This window comes from Ursus americanus, chromosome 23 (genome assembly GCF_024610735.1).
Source record: "Ursus americanus isolate L20-20 chromosome 23, mUrsAme1.1.p, whole genome shotgun sequence".
Lineage (NCBI taxonomy): Eukaryota > Metazoa > Chordata > Mammalia > Carnivora > Ursidae > Ursus > Ursus americanus.
Window position 1 is genome coordinate 23,311,827 of NC_142149.1, and position 16,811 is coordinate 23,328,637.

The following is a 16,811-nucleotide window of genomic DNA, read 5'->3' on the forward strand; positions in this document are numbered from 1 at the left end:
AGGGCCTCACGTTGGGAGAACAAACGCTGAAGAAAAAGGCAAATGAAAGAAGAAAAGTTCACACTTCAGGCTGAGAAACAGATGGTGCGGAGGGTTGGGTGAGTGGAGGCTTGACTGCCCCCCCCATGGGGGGAGGGGTGGGGGTGCTCCTCAGAACCCTTGACAGACTTGCAACCAGCCCTGAGAAGAATTCTCCCTCCTATGAAGATTCAAGGGGGAAAGAGTCTCTTAAGATTTGAATTTTCAAAACAGGAGATTTTTCTTGAGATGATCTTGTTCAACGGAGGTGTGGGGGGTGAGGGTTTTTCCAGTGCTGTGGAAAATGCGCCATCAGATCTCCTGGGACCTATACTGCCCCTCCTCCCCTGCCCCTCCACGCTGTGAAAAATCCACCTTTCCAAGGGCCATGGTGGAATCTCTGGGGGAAGCAGTTTGGCTTCTATTCTGCAAAGCCGAACAATGAACACCATCAACTTAATTCAAGAGCAGAAAAATGTGCTTTTGTTTGTTTGTTTTACCCTCCTCTCCCTTGTCGGTTATGATAGGAAAACACACAGTGATCTTTTCTTCCTCCAGCTAAATGCCTTCTGTGTAGACCAGTCTGGAGCCTGAGGTTCGAAGCGGCATTTAGGAGAGCACAAGGTGGGAAAGAGGTCAAGATCTTTGCATCTAACTAGAGGGGAGACTCGGATTTTTTTGTGGATTATTTTGAGCCAGCCCCTCTGTTAACAGAGAATTGATTTGCCCCTCACCCATCCCTGGGGGAATCTCATGGTTCTTTCTGCAATGACCAAAATCAAATGGGCCAGCCTTCCCCTTTCCTCCTGTCCCCTCCATCGCACTTCCCCCAGGACCTGTCAGCCCCATTCTGAGGCCCAACTCCACCAGCCCTGTAGTCTTGCTCTAACCACTGCTCTCTCCTCTTCCCTGCATTCCTGCCCATTTGCTGGTCCAGAGGTTGGAGGATCCACAAATACCCCAATCAGAAGGTTCTACCAGCTTCCAGTAAATGGCTCCAAGCAAGGGGAGTTTGGTTTCCACAGACACTCTCTCTGTCCCCTTTGTCACGGTGACCCTTTTAGGGAAGCCAATCTTGGTGGTGGTGGTGGTGGTGGTGTGTGTGAGACAGCAGCCTCTGGGAAAGCTAGGCTTCCTCTAGCAACACACTTCCCTTCCTCCCCGGCGGCACTGTGCAGTTATCGATAACGCTGCCTTTCCTAGAATGGCACCGTTTTCATTAAGAGGCAAATGCTCAGCGTTTCTTACGTACACTCCTCATCCTTTTGACCGCCTCTCTTCCTTCGAGGTCAAGAATGAACTAGCTGGGGGGGATGGGACACCCCTTGCTCTCGCGCCACCGCCCCCCCCCCACAGCTGTCGGGGTTCCGGGGCCTTTGGACTCCCCGGGTGACCGGAATCAATAACCGGGGCCGCAGCCCCAGGCCCGTGTTAGCTCGACGGCACCGCGGGGCGAGTGAGCGATGGCGGTTTGTTGGCCGTCGCGAAGCTTCCTTAGCCCCGGCCCCCCGCCTCCGCCGACCAAAGGTTTGCCGGTGGGACCGGCCGGGAGACAATAGCTGCCCCCGCCGGCGCGCTGTGGGCTTGTTTGGAAAGCCCGGAGGCGCTTGGAGGTAAAAAGGTCAGCGCGGGACTGGGGCTTACCCCGGCCCCCCCGCGTCCCCCAGCTGGCCCGCCGGGTCCCCTACCTGCCCGCCTCCCGCGCCCCGCCCCACCGGGCCAAGCGGCGGCCGCCTCCCCCCTGCCGTCCAGCGCCCGGAGACCCTGGACGTTCACCTTGAGCCCGGGAATGGCCCTTTGGAGGCGGGCCGGCAAGGGCCAGAGCGTCCCAGCTACTTTGGCTTCCCTTGTCCCGACGTCCCGGTCCCCATTGCGTGGAAGAGCCCCGCTTTGGGGGCGGGAGTGGGCGGGACGGGTGGGGTGGGGGGTAATCTGTGTGCCAGTCTGCTGTTTGTCAGGCACCCATCCTCTGCCATTCTCTGAGCAAGAAGTGGAGGGGACAGGGCACATTATACAGCCTCCCGACCCCCCGGGGTTCACTCCATCAACCTTTATGGAGGGCCCACTTTATGCCAGGCCTGGCTTTGGGCCTGGGGGAGAGAACGGGGGAGGGGGCAGAGAGCCCTGGCCTTCCCCCCACACTTCCTCCTCTGTTAAACCTTTTCTCTTCTCTCCAAACAAGCTGTTTCTCTCTTTTCCTGCTTTCCTCTCAGGACCCTTTCTGGACCGTTTCCTTCCCCCCATCTTTTCCCTTCTCTCTTTCCTGGTTCCTCCAATGACCCAAGGACTGACCACTGTCAAACCTGGAGGCTGGAGCTCTGTTCTGCTTGGGACCCACCCAGTAAGTCCTTCCCTTTCTCCAGCTGAGATCTTACAGCTCAAATCTTTCCTGCCCAACCAGCATTCCACCAACTCTTCTCCCGTCTCTGTCTAGGGCTCTTGGCGTATGAAGCCTCCCCTACCCCGAGGTGGAAGAGCAGAAGCAGTCAGGAAGAGGGGAAAACACAGACTTTATTGAAATGAGGTAGCTGGAGGTACAGAGAAAACCCGGGTTGCTTGGGGCTCAGGTTTCTAGAGACTCGGGTGGCACCTCCACTGTTTCCAAGGTTTGGAGAAATGCTTGCTGCTGCTGCTGCTGCTGGGAGCTCTCACTGCACCTGGGCCTCCCCGAGGCTGCTTGGGGTGGGGGGTGGTAGAGGTGGAGATGGGGAGGAGGGTCCTGGGTTTTCCAGAAGGCAATAAATAGGGGAGGAACTAGTGGGGGCGTGCCTGCGCCTTCCTGGTAGAGGCTTGCTGGGGGCAGGCCTCGAACAACAACAACGTTCCAGAAGTCTCTGGAGTACCAAGTTCCAAAACACTTTGGTGGCTTAGAGATGAGGTCACTGGTGGGAGGAGGCAGGTCTCAGGAAGCAACCTCTGGAGGCTGCGTTAGTGCAATACAAATGTGCTGGAGGGGGTTAATAAGGTTAGATTGGCGGGGGGGGGGCTTTTTGGTCTGTCACAAGGCAGCTGGTGTTATTGTAAGGTCTGTGGTGACTGGAGAGATTAAGCGTGGGTAATATGCCTGCACCCAAAAGCCTCCCCCAAGAGACACTCCAAGGCCTTCCCTCCGACTGGGCCTAGAAGGGGGGGAGTTAGGCTCCGAGCGCATGAGAAGAGTCCTCGCGGCTCAAAGGCACTGAACTGAACACAAGGAAGTTGGAAGGGAAAGGAGAATTGGGGAGGATGAGGCTTGCTCCTACCCCACCCACGTGCTGACCCCCAGATGAAAGGCGGAAGGAAGCCCTTCCCTCCAGAGCTGACAGTTCCGCGTCTCCCAGGCCTCTGGTCCCGCGGGGTCCCCAGCCAGCAGCACCCTGCCCAGACCAAAGGAAAGGGTTTCCCCGTTCTCCCCAAAGGCAGCTTTAAACTGGCGCCCCAGCCCTGGCGAGGGTCGCCGGAACAGTCAAGCCGAGGCCCGGGTTCGGGAGAGCGGAGGAGCGGGCTGGACCGAGGCGCTCTAGAGCAGACGGGCCCCGACGGTTGGGGACGTTTCGTTCAGGAGGTGATGGAGCTGGGCGAGGCCTCCGGGGAGGTGCACGTCGACTGGTCGGAGGCGTCTCCAGCCGCCTCCTTGGGACAGCCCGGAGGGGCCAGGGGCACCCGGCCTCCCTCCCGCTCGCGCTTTTTCTGCTTCATGCGCCGGTTCTGGAACCAGATCTTGACCTGCGTCTCGTTGAGCTCCAGGGTGGCGGCGATCTCCACCCTCCGCGCGCGGCTCAGGTACTTGTTGAAGTGGAACTCCTTCTCCAGCTCGGTCAGCTGCCGCGTGCTGAAGTTGGTGCGGAGGCCGCCGGGCGCGCCCAGGCCCAGCTCGGACACCTTGGCTAGGGGCGGGGCGGGAGAAAGGGCCACGTCAGTGCTCTCGCCCCCCCCCCTTGCCCCTCGCCTCCTCCCGGGCCGGCTCCGCACCCCGACGTCTGTCCAACTTCAGCTCTCCATGTGCGCTTGGCTCGCCAGACCCCCAAGGGGACCTCCAAATTCAGACGGCCCTCCCCAACGCTTGCATTACCCCCACCCACCCACCACCCTCCAGAACCGGGTACTGAGTCTGTGTTGGGCAAATGGATGAGGAAGCGGGGTGTGTGGAGACTTCCTCTGCGGGGTAACCACACTCACTGGGTGGGGAAAGCCCAGCTGACCTGAGACGGGGCGGAGTGCTCTCACCTGCCCCCACCAGGGCGGCTCGACCTGTCCTGCCAGCCCGGGCCCGGGACACCCTTTGTGCAGGAGCGGCAGAGCTGCTTGGAGCCCGGGGAAGGCGGTGGCCACGCCTGACTCATACCTGTCTTGGGTGGGTTCCTCTTAACCTTCATCCAGTCGAAGGTCCGGGCTGTGGGGGTGCTGGGTGCTGACGAGCAGGGCGACTCCTTGTCCTCCGAGAGGAGTTCAGCATAGGCCGATGCGAAGCTCGCCGTCTGCTCGTTCCCGAAAGGGGGCTGCGGGGGAGGGTACGGCCCCGGGCCCGCTCCACCGGTTCCGTAGCCGTCGGACAAGCCCCCTAGCTGGGCCCCATAGCTCGAAGGATGATAATAGCCTCCGTCTCCTTCCGGTTGGCCAACAGGGTAGTACTGAGAGGGCCCATAGCTGGGGCTGCAGGCGGCCGGGGCGTACCCCGAGGTCCCGGAGCTGGGGAAGGGCACCCCGAGCGCCGAAGGCGGCTGCTGGGTGGGATAGCCTGAGTTCTGCTGGAGCGCGGGGCTGGGCAGTCCCCCACCATAGCGGGTCTCGCCTGCGTAGCTGTCAACAGCCGGAGCCGAGCTGGGGGGGAAGGAGGTAGGGGCGCTGTGGGCGCTGTAGGCGCTGGGTCCCCGGTTACAGAGTGGGTACTCTAAGAAGGAGTTCATCCTATTATAGTCCATGCGTGGAGGCCGCAGGAGGGTCGGCCCGTTTGGGGGAGACACCCTCTTGCCCTACAACCTTTCGGCAGTATGTCACGGCGCTGAAGCTTGCATCCATGGCCCGGCCCAGCTCGCTTGGGCCAGGGCTCCCCCAGGAAGGGGGTAGGGAGTGGGGGTGGAGGGGTGCATGTGATCTCTCCCAGGCCAATGGGCGCAGTGGGCCAGAGTTTGGCAGCCCCAGCGCCCATCCATCACCCCCCAAGCATTAGCATGACAAAGACACTTCAATCACCCGCAGCCCATCCATCTGAGAGCGACGTGGAAGCGTCAAAAACATCTTTCTTCAAAGACTTTTGGAAAGAAGGGACCAGAGGGAGAGGGGGTAAAAGTTAGAGGAATATTCAAGACTTTCCCCCCTCCCAACCCCCAAGGCCTTCAATAGGCTCCTGGGTTATTAGATTTGGACAAATTCAACCCAGCTGCCCCTCACTCTTCCCACCCCCAAAGGAGCTTCCCCCCACCCCAAGACTGAGAGGTGGGGAATCCAGCCTCCTTACTTTGCCCAAGACTCCCACCCCTGGTCTCTGTCTCCCAATTTACCTTGGGGTGATGGGCTAGGACAGCGGGGGGGGGGGAGGTATGTTATCTCGGGCCAAATGGATACCTGTGAAGGAAAAGGGTGCAAAACACCCAAGGGTGGGGCAGGGTCTAGAGTCTAGTGGAAGAATTCATTAACCGAGAGGTGGGAAACGCATTTCAGGGAGAAGGCAGGACGACAGAAATGCAGAGAGGAGGATGAGAAACGCCCCATTTCTCTCTCCCCCTCTCCACAGAAGCGCTCTCTCCTCATTCACACATCCATTTCTCTCCCTCAGCCTCACTTTATATTCTCTGTCTCAATCCATCTCTCCATTCGTCCATCTCTCTCCATATTTATACTCGTTCCCTACCTATCCATCACCTCATCTCTCTGGATGTATTTATCCTCTCCCTAGCCATCCGTAGCTGTAGCTGGCTCGCTCACTCAGACTCAAATAACTCCTTGTATCTCTCCAGAGAGCCACAATGGGCGCAGAGCTCGGTGATGTTTACAGGCGCAGAAGAGGGAAATTTTATTCTCTTTCTCAAGTGTTTAAAACTAGTGGAGCTAACTCTAGGAAACAAACTGAGGGTTGCTGGCGGGGAGGGAGGTGGGGAGATGGAGTCACTGGGTGACGGGCATTAAGGAGGGCGCTGCATGGGTGTTGTATGCAACTGACGAATCACTAAATTCTACCCCTGAAACTGATAATACACTACATGTTAACTGAACTGAATTTAAATTTTAAAATTTTTTAAGTAAAAAATAAATAAAACTAGTGGAGCTCCTGTATTCCCCTGGTTGCCTCCTACCCCTCTCTCCCTCACCGCCCTCCATCTCTTTCCCCTACCTTTCCCCCCAAAAAATCCCAAGCCTCAAATTCATAAATTCAATACCAGTTGTGTCTTAAAGATTAGTCAACTTTTCAAGGAACTTTCTAGAATAAATTAAGGGAGTTTGCTTGGAGACTGGGAGAATCAGTTTAGAGGTCCTGAGGTTCAGGAGTGGAGCCTCACCGGTCTCTGCCCTGTGTGAATGTTGGGTTAGGGGTTGGGGGAGGGGAGGGGAACAGGAAGTGCCTCCTTCTCTCTCTTCAGACCTGGATGGGACTGGAAGAGAAGCTCTTAGGTAGAGCCCATTGATTCTCCTCCTCCAGACTCTGAGGACAAGAGCTTGGCGCAATCCAACACCCACACTCATTTGTAACCTGTCAGGGTGTCTGCCTGACCGAGGCCTGGGGCCGGGGCTAGGGCAAGTCCAGGAGGGCAAGAGTTCAGGGAGGGATCTCTGTAAACAACTGAACTCAGGAGAGGAAGGGAAGCAAGCAGGTGGGACAAGGACCGAGAGGACTCTCAAAGCTTCTCAGGTTTCCCCACCCCTCAAAGGGCAGGGTGAGTACTCCTCCTTTGCAAAGAACCCCAAAGCTCGCTCTCTCTTGCTCTCAGTCTCTGTGTCTCTCCATGTTTCTGTTTCCCATTTCCCATCATTTTCCTGTCCTTTAGAGTCACTTCTCTGGCTTTCTATCTTTATCGCCAGAATCACACAGTCTTTCTCTTCTCTTAATGACTGCGAGCCTCGCTCAGCCCCCCAACTATGAAAGAACTCCAAGCTTTTCACAGGCCCCTTGCCCCTTTCCCTCCCCACGTGTGCTCTGCTTTGGACCCTGCTTCAGACCAGACCAAGTTGGGGGGGAAGGGGCCAGCTGGTAACTTCTTTAAGGGAGAGACAATAGGGGAGGGTGAGAGAATGTTCACTGCCAAAGGGATGAGGGCAGACAAAGGAAAGGAGAGTTGAGATGGGGGCAGGGGTGGCCTGCAGAGGGGTTGAAGAGAAAAGGAGTGTGGAGGTGAGAACAAGCATATTTCTTTCTATTTCCCCTGCTAGGGTTCCTAGATGTTCCTAACTTTTTCCTCTCACTTTAAGAAATTCTCCATGGAGGCCTTTGGAGAACAAGGGTTTATTTAGGGTTAGGATTTCTCTTCTAACTCCACATCTGATTGAGGCCTGTATCGGACCTGGCTGCCCTGCCTCTGAGAGACTTGAAGCTTCCTTACTCTCTACCTTTCCCTCAACCCAGAAAGAACTCACTTACCTCATCTGTTGCTTTTCCAAGTAAGGCCACAATTTGAGGTCTAAATGAAGAAGTGAATTCCAAACCAGTTCCTTTGTTTTTAGGGGGGGGAGGGGCAAAGGAGGAGGGAGTGAGAGAATCTTAGGCGGGCTCCACTACCAGTGAGGAGCCCGATTCGATCTCACAACCCTTTGACCATGACCGGAGCTGATATCAAGAGTCAGACGCTTAACCGACTGAGGGACCCAAGTGTCCTGTAAACTACTGTAATGAAAGAGCAGAAATGTGTTTGGGAGTTGGGGAAATGCAGTCTCCCTTGTAACAGCTGAAGTCACCGATACTCTATTATTAATGACTAAGATGCAAAGGGCTGGGGAAAAAGTGTCTTAAGGGATACTGTTGATTACAGGGATAGCTTTGGCCTCAGCTCTCCAAATTCCCTATAATCCTTAATGCATCCCTGAGTCTTGCTCCCTTCCCTTGTGTAGCAGAAAGATTAAAACTTCCCCAAATTCCTGTTGGCTCTCCCAGCCCCAGCAGAAATGACTGGGGAGAAAAAGTAACTTGGCTCTCTACATTCCCAAGTCCCTTCCTCCTTAGAAGAAACTTCACCAGCCTCTGGCCTTAGGAAAGAGTCTCTGGAGCCTGGATTCCTTGCTAAATCCACAGCTGAGGGGCCCCTGGGTGGTTCAGTCCTTATGGTCTGCCTTTGGCCCGGGGGGTAATCCCAGGGTCCTGGGATAAAGCCCCACATCAGGCTCCATGCTCCGCTGGGAGCCTGCTTCTTCCTCTCCCACTCCCCCTGCTTGTGTTCCCTCTCTCGCTGGCTGTGTCTCTTTCTGTCAAATAAATAAATAAAATCTTTTTAAAAATCAATCAATCAATCAATCAATCCACAGCTGAGTACAAAACAAAACACAAACAAAGCAACCAACAGCCAGAGTAACCCATGGGCTATAGCATTTTCTGGATGACCAAATTAAGTTCACCAGAGAAGGTCTGGGTGGACCCAACACCAAAGTGAAATAAAGTTGATTGATTTCCTCTTTTATATAACCTATTTAGATATGCAGGAGAGCAAGGACACCATAGGCATGTTTAGAACTGAAATTATCTTGGAGAGGTGCTAGTCCTTATCACACTGAGAATGCAGGGGGGAGGGGGAAACCATTCTAATCAGAATGGAGATGTGTTAGAAGTTTACACCTGATTCTGGCCTTTTCTGTGGTGGAAGCTGCTTCTGCTGGGGGCGGGGTAGCAGAAGCCAGCCGCAGAGCTCCTTCATGAGGTCCGCAAGTGTCTCTCTGTCTGTTCTCCCCAGCCCACTTCTTGGTACCCAAGACCAAGCCCAAGATCAAAGGTTGGAACGTAAGAATTAAAAGCGCCATTCAGGGTTATAATTTTTTCTCCATAAGAGATAGCTATTTGAGAAGAGGATGGACTCGGAGTTCAGTGGTGTTTCTTTTAATACAGGCTGAGTAAACTGTCAAAAATATGGTTGAGAACCATAGACTGTGGGAAGACTACCAGTTTGGGAGCCAGAATACTTGGATTCAAATCCTTGCTTGGCCATTTCTTAGCATTTTGACTCTGGACAAGTTTCCTGGTCTTTCTGAATCTCGGCCTCAGAGAAGAATGGGTTTAATTCTACTTACTTCACTCATTGTTAGTAGGATTAGAGCAAACAAGAAAATATAAACAATAGAGAACTCTATCAAGGTCTGATTTTAACATTACATGCGCATTCTGAAATAGTATGAGTCAGTCTTCTGTTTTTTAATATAACTAGCATCTTAAAATATGGAAATATGTGATGGGAAAATAGCACATGTGCTATATTTTCATGTAATATATCACCATACGTTATACAATATGTATTTTATCATATGCATATTTCATTGAGAATTGAGAAGTTTGTCTCTGTTTAGACAAAAGATTTTCTTCTAAGCTGCAGAGTTCTTTGGGAACTAAAGCCTAATATTATATCATCTATAAAGAACCCAAATGATTAAAATTGTAGCCGAAGGGTAAGGTTAGATATTAGCAAGAACTTCCCGATCTTCCAAATATTTGGAAAAAGTTTTCTAGGGAGGATGTTGTCTCTCCTTCCTTGAGGAACTTAGCTTAGAAACCGTCCTTCCTGGGTGGGAATAGGGGTTGAGCCTGACTTCTGTTTCTAGAGAGATTTCATCTGGACTGAAAGGTAAGTCAGAGAGTTGGAATCTTTCTAAAAGGAAAGATTAGAGTGACACGAAGAGTTGAAATAATTTTCTACTCAGTTGGGTTTCTCCGAGTGGGTTAGTTGTGGCCAAAATACACACTTTGGAAACTTTATAGAACAATGATCAAGATGAATTTGTACCCGGATGACTGTCCAGACTGCAATTTTTCTGTGGTGTTTGGAACTTAGAGAAGGTTTTAGGAGGGTTCTTTCACTGTGGTCTCTCTTCTCAGGAGGAAGCAGTCTGTTAGATCTCCTTCAGGCACTAAATATCTGCTTCCCAGCTGAGTGTGAAGAGGGGGATGGGGTGGGGACAGGAGGGCAGAGCTGAGCTGGAGAGGTCAAGGGAGGATTCAGGCCATCCCAGCCACAGCAGGTGGAGGGGATGGCATGGGGGCCAGGGCCACTCTCTGCAAACCAAGGACATGTATTTGATGAGAAGGCTTTCAGGAAGATGTACAGGAGGGCCACCGATGCTTGTCAGAAACTTAGGGGGAAGGTGGGCAGGGGAATTCGGCAGGGCTGTTTAGGGAGACCCAGAATTTGGACCTACGCTCAGCAACCAGACTAAAAAGGACTTTTAAGGTCTAGTACACTGTGTCAAAGCAGTTTGGTGGCTCTTTTTGTATCAAATGCCCTACTGTTTTTGACACAAGAGGGAACCTAACCAAATGTTGGGGAAGGTGACAAAAGATGAAAGTCAGAGGAAAACTTGGTCGGGACACTTCTGAATACTCATAGCTATTGAATACCTGGCACATAACACTACACCCAGTGACATGTGTGTTGGAAAGATTTCTTTCCCTACTAGTTTAGATAGTGATGGGGGCATGATTGTTGGTATAAAGATACAAACTAAACCATGTTAAAATGGCTCTACCAGGTACTTGGGAGGTGGGCTATTGTCAAACATCAAAAGTCACCACCCCCATTTAAAGGCACAGGACACCAGCCATAATAAATATTTCATACGTTGTTTGTGAAGACTACCACGTACGCTTTGAGCATATGCTGATGCAGAGGACATTAGAGGCTTTAGTTCCTCCATTTGTTTTACAGATAGAGAAACTGAGGTCTGGAAAGGAGAAGGGACTTGCCCTGTCATGAGTTTAACTTTTTTTTTTTTTTAATGACTCAGGGTTATCATGATGGCAAATAATTCCTCAATCTAATGGTCTTCTGCTTTCACCATAATATTAATGAGCCATCCTTCTTAAAAGATGACACACCAAGAGCAAGGCAGACTGACCAGCAGCTTTCAGGACTGCACTGAAACCTTCCCACTCCAACCACAGCCAATTTATAACCAGCCTGTGCTACAGACCACTCACACTTGGTCCTGACCCAAGAGGAGCCCAGGCCCCAATCAGAATGGGATAAGCGAGCGCAGCTGCCTGGCATTACTATCAGCTTACCATCATGCTGGGCGGAGGGGGGGGGTGTCTGCTGCCTTATCTGGGAACCCCTTCCTCTTCTCCTTCCTTCTGCAAGGCCAGCTGGGAAAACTCAGGCTAAAGAGGATAGCCCCAGAGATGAAACAAGGAAAAAGAGCTGATTTGGAACACAGGCATCCCAAGCACCAGTCCTTTATGAATCCCAAATTACCAGGCATTCCTTTGATTTTGAAATTCGGTGGGGAGATTGAAAACAGGAGTTCTTTCCTTCTGGAAATGCATTGGCTCTTTGTTTTGCTGTGGTGGCATTGGAGATGGTGAGTTTTGTGAATATGGAAAAGGAGAGACCAAAAGGTTGGTGTGTTGCCTGTAAGAAGGGCTCCAACTCCTCTCTAATAATCAACCAAGGGAAATGCTGGAAAGGCTCCTGAGTCCCTGGATTCATTGCTTCCCACCCTCAGGATACACAAAGTGCCTTGATCTGAATAGGTAGTTTAGCCTTTGGCCGGACCCTCCTGGCCCCTCCACTCACTTTGGCAGGGAGGAATCAGGACTGGTGCAGCCTCAGGAGGGAGCTGAGATTCCCTGTCCTTTTGGCCACTAGTTTGAGTTGGGGAGGATTGGAAGGGAGCAGCCAGGTTAAGCAGGTCAAAAATTCTTAAGCATGGAGGGAAGGCAGGAAGCAAGGTGGCACTATGATCTAGTGGTGCTGCTCAAACTTTAATGTGCATATAAATTACTTGGGGATCTGCTAAATTGAGATTTTGATCTAGTAGACTTGAAGTGGGGCCTAGGAGTCTGCATTTCTAACTAGCTCACAGGTAGTGCTGATGTTGCTGGTTCCTGGAGCAGCAAGGCTCTTAGAGAACCGAAGCCTCAGAGGCCCCAGAGTGTTGCAGACCAAGCCATGATCCCGGGATGTGAATTCTCTCCAGCAGAGCAGATCCTGTATTTTTGGCATTGATGAAGGGTGCTCTCCTTTTGACCAAAGAAAGCTGGAAGGTGGGCAATTAGCAAGATCCTTCTGGTATTCTTGATCTTTGTAACAACCTGCTATAGCTGAAAGAGCATTTTTAATCAGACCAAATTATCTAGTTTGGCTGTCCATAGAAATCAAAGCCCCAGCTGAAATGTCTGTTTCATTTTGCTGGTGTAGAGATGGCTATGTGCTGTGATTTTTAAGATGTTAAGCACTGCCTATGGGCATATTTTATGGAGAAATAAACGCACAGCCCAATGAGATGTATAGTGCGGTTTTAATATATTGTATATTCGCTTATTTATGGGGAAAATAAATACACAAGCCAATAAGCTGTGTATTATTACTTTAATATATTGAATTTATTTCATACCTATATATTTTATGAGGGAAAATAAACTAATAAGATACATGATATTATTATAATAACACATCTAATTGTTCTATATTAATTTATTTATGAAAGAAATAAGTGCAACTTAACATGACATAAGATTATTTAATGCAGGAGATGAATTCTATATTAAGACAGTTTAAGGGATTAAATTCCAGCTGAATAAGATGTGTGCGTTTCCCACACTGAGGGACCAGTGAAAAAAATATGGGAGAGCCTGTCTAGTCCTATATGTCATGACCTATGTTGGTTCCCGGCTCTTCCTGACAGTTGTTGCCTCCCAGTGCCTGGTACTCCAAGTCCCCGTCCTGCTGGTCCAAGGGAAAGTCTGGGAGGCCTAGGAAACAAACTGCTTTCCGAGAATGGCAGCATCTGCCGGGGAGGTAACCCTGCGGTGTCTGTTTCTGAGCCAGAGAAATATTAAGTAAACCTAAGGAGGATGGATGGCTTTCCAGGGCCCTTTAAATCTCCGCGTTCCCCGGAACAAACCAGGAGGCAGATGGGGGAGATCGATCCTCGGCTTCCCGCGTTGCCGGGTTTGCGAGGAGCCGGGCACGGTGCGGTGGGGGACAGGAGACAGTGCGGAGAGGTGGCAGATGAAGTTGTTGGTAAGACAGGTGGACTGCATTCGGAGAGAGCTCTGGCCGGCCTTCGGATCCAGAGCCAAGGACCCAAAGTCAGACCCGGCGAGGCCGACCCGGGCCTGCGCGCCCGCCTCTCGGCCCCTGCCCTGCCCGCCCCCGCGGGCTCCATGTCCACCTCGCGTCCTCAGCCTCCGTCGGCGGCATTTGTCTAAATAAAACACAAACCAAAAGGAGGCTCCCTGGCTCCCTTTCTTCCGTGGCGTCTGGAAGATCCGGAAAGGGGAAGGCGGGCGCGGGGACCGAGCCTCTCGAAGCGGCTGTCATGGCGGCCACAGCCTCTTCCCTCGCCCTCCCTGCAGCCCGGCCCCAGCGCCATTTTGAGCATCTTCCCCGCTGCCCCGTCGCCCTCGCGCTCTCCTCGCTCCTCCTTCCCGCCCCCGCCGGCCGAGCGCCTCCCGACGCAGCCCCGGCCTCCCCGGGCTCGCCGCTCCGCCGGCCGTCGGACGCTCTCCCGACCGCGAGGCCCTGGACGGGCCGCCCCGGTGTCCCGCCCCGCTCCATGCTTCCTGCGGCCTCCTTCCTTGCGCACTTGGAACCTGCTTCCCGAGAAAACCCCCGACCCCCGCTCGACGCCTGGGCCGGCCCACGTCCCCTCGCCTCGCGTCCCCAGGCTTCCTGCGTCCCCGGGGGGGGGGGGAGAAAAAAGCCTTTCGACCCCGCTTGGGGCACTGAAGCGAGAAACCTGAGAAACCCGAGGACCCCTCCAAATTTGGCTAAACCTGTGCGCCCCCTGCCACGACCCCGAAGCCGTCCCGAGGCCTCCTCTCCTGGCACCCTCCTCTGTACCTTCTCCCTTCACCCGCCCACCTTTATTTCTAAGCAGACGCCCGGGAACACCAGCGCGGGGCCAAAGGCCGTCCTTTAGGAGTGTCGAGGTGACAGAGCTTCCAGCAAGCCCCCCACCCCCTCCTCCCGAGCTGCGGGCCAAGAAGCGGTGGCCAAACAGGGTTACTTTTGTACCACCCGGACTTAGCGGCCCAGGTCGGGCAAGCCGCGCACGGGTCCTGAGGGAGTGACGGCCGGCCTAGGGGGGGTGCAGGGAAAGGGGCTGGGTCCCAACACAAACACTCATTTTCGTATTATAAAGACATTTATTTAATCTATGAAAATAATGTACAATAAATACTTTCCCCTTTTCCTATTATTAAAGAGTTTTAATAAATAATCTACGGTCTAAAACTTAAAAAGAGAGAGAGAGAGAGAGAGGAAAACAAGTTCCTCTTGTTCTCTTTTAAGAAAGCCCCCCTAGAGTTTAATTATTCCTGAGATTTCGTTGGAAGGAGTCTACCAAACGGAATTTTCCTGGGTGATTTTAAAAAGACGCCCGAGTGCCCAGTATTTTCGAGAGAAAAGAAAGGAAATGGATTAAACGCTAATTCAATAATACCTGAATTTTAGCAAAACACATAAAGAAGTCTACGCAACTTGGGGCAGGGGGTCCTCGGGTTTTTCCGCAGACGGCCGAGGGGACGGGGTGGGGGGGGGGAAAGGGCCGGGAGGAGGAAACAGGTTAGGGGAACTGCAGGTCGATGGCACAGAGGGTGCTGGTGAAGAAGTCCAGCTCCTCCTCGGAAAAGGGAACCGGGCTGTCGAGCGAACCCCGCAGGCTCGGGGAGAGGCCTCCGGACAGATGGAGACAGGAGTCGGCCGCGAAGAAGTTGAGGTCGGGCAGGAAAGGCGAATCCTGCAGCTCCGGGAAGGCATCTTCCGGCAACGGCTCGGGCTCCAGCCTGGCGGCCGCGCGCAAACCACCCCCCACGCGAGCGGTCAAAGGCTGGGGGCCCTGGGCGCTCGGGGGGGCCGGCGCCACCTCGCGCGGGTGACAGCACGCTTCCCGCGCCGCCTGCGAGGCGGAGGGGCGGCCAGGGCTGGCCACCGGCTCTTCGGCGGGCTCGCCGGTGTCCTCCAGGACGCCTGCGCAGGCCGGCTCCCCGTCGGGCGGCTCTCGCTGCTGCGTCTGCCGTTTGTGCTTCATGCGTCGGTTCTGGAACCACACTTTGACCTGCCTCTCGGTGAGGTCCAGCAAGGCCGCGATCTCGACGCGGCGCGGCCGGCACAGGTACTTGTTAAAGTGGAATTCCTTCTCCAACTCCAGCAGTTGCGTGTTGGTGTAAGCCGTGCGCAGCCTGCGCGCCCCGCTGCCGGCGGGCTCCGGCAGTCCCGGGCCATCTGCAGGGAGAGCGAGCTGGGCGTCAGAGCGGGCCGGGTCCCCGACCCAAGCTCATTCAGCCGAAGTGAAGACCACCCCATCCGCCAAAAACAACATCAGCAGTACCCCCCCCCCCCCGCGCTTCCCGCCTACCCGAGCCGTTCGCTCCCACTGCTTTCCCGTTCTTTCCCGGCCCCCTCTCGGCGGCAGCCTCGGCCCGGGTCAGGGCAAAGCATTCAGAGAGCCGCCCACGGACCATGCAGGGGTTAGGGAGCGGCTCCCTTTTGCCCCCAAAACCTCAGAGCCTCCCTCCTGAGTCCTTGGAGTAGACCCCTCAATTCAGCACTTTCGAGCTCAACCCAGAGAGAGGGTTCATTAAGAAAGATTGTTCCTCGCCTCCTTTCCTCCCTTGCTTTCAAATTCCCCTCTTTTAGAGTTGGGGGAGATGGGGCCGAACCTTTTCCTTGCCCCCAGATTCAACAATCCAGTAACACCACTTTCATTCCTCTACACAGATAAAGGTGAAAACCTAAATCAAATCCTTTTCTTCTGGCAGAGAAAAAGCTCTTCCCCAACCAGCTTCCAGAATCTGCTATAGTGGAAAAAAAAAAAAAATGCTGGCAGCGGCCAGGCCTGAACCCCAGCAGTATTTTCCGCTTCCTCTTCCCTAGAATCAACGGGGTAAGGATCCCCAACAAGCTGGCCACCTTTTCTACCTCCCCCATTGCTCCTTCTCCCTCTCTCTTCTAGCTGCCCCTCACCCCACCCCTACCCCGCTAACCGACCTGCTGGCGATCCGACCCCCGAGGCCGAGACGGAGGAGGCGGCCGGGGGAGACGAGGCGGATTGGCTGGGCTTCTTGGCGGATTTCTTCTCTTTCATCCAGGGGAACTCGGAGACCAGGGGGGCGGCGGGGAGCGGCGGCGGCGGCGGCAGAGCGGGCCCATCTTCGGCTCGCTTTTGGCTCCCGGGTCTCTGAAGGGTGGAGGCGCCGGGTTGGAGGCTGGGGAAGGTTTGCTCGAAAGGAGGAGGAGGAGGAATTAATGTCGACTCCTTGATTGATGAAGTTTGAAATGTCTCCAAGACAGCGGGGAAGGAAGTCAGACACTCGGCGAGCGATGGCTGGCTGTTTATAAACCCAATCTCCCTCTCAAATTCAAAATTCATGGCTTTCAATGGTGGGGGAGGGGGCCTGCTGGGGGGGGCGTCAGGAGGGAGGATCGGAAGGCACCCCCCCTCCTGCCCCCCCCAGGTTTATGTGATGGAGCGATTTTGGGAGGGGGAGATTTCGCTCTTTCTCTCTCTCGCTCTCTCTCGCTCTCTCTCTCTCTCTCTTTTTTTTTTTTTTAATTTTGGGCCTTTATAATTGTATATTGCTGATAAATACAAGCGTATGGGGACTCTCTCTATTAAACCCAGGACTCCGGCGAAATTGCAGGGAATTCATGGTCACGGGACTGGCCTCGGCCAATCGCTCGTCT

The 16,811-nt window shown here is 53.7% G+C and overlaps 2 protein-coding genes across 2 annotated transcripts; both read right to left on the reverse strand.

Moving 5' to 3' along the window:
- Nucleotides 1–3,536: 3,536 nt before the first annotated feature.
- HOXB1 (homeobox B1) lies at nt 3,537–4,919 on the reverse strand. Its single transcript, XM_045813812.2, has 2 exons — nt 4,343–4,919; nt 3,537–3,884 (listed from the first exon to the last, which is right to left on the reverse strand). Exons 1-2 carry the CDS (start codon nt 4,917–4,919, stop codon nt 3,556–3,558), a joined length of 906 nt encoding a protein of 301 aa, XP_045669768.2. The 3' UTR covers nt 3,537–3,555.
- A 9,228-nt stretch (nt 4,920–14,147) lies between these two features.
- HOXB2 (homeobox B2) lies at nt 14,148–16,497 on the reverse strand. Its single transcript, XM_045813782.2, has 2 exons — nt 16,116–16,497; nt 14,148–15,350 (listed from the first exon to the last, which is right to left on the reverse strand). The coding sequence occupies exons 1-2, from the start codon at nt 16,495–16,497 to the stop codon at nt 14,692–14,694; spliced, it is 1,041 nt and encodes a 346-aa protein (XP_045669738.2). The 3' UTR covers nt 14,148–14,691.
- Nucleotides 16,498–16,811: the final 314 nt, after the last annotated feature.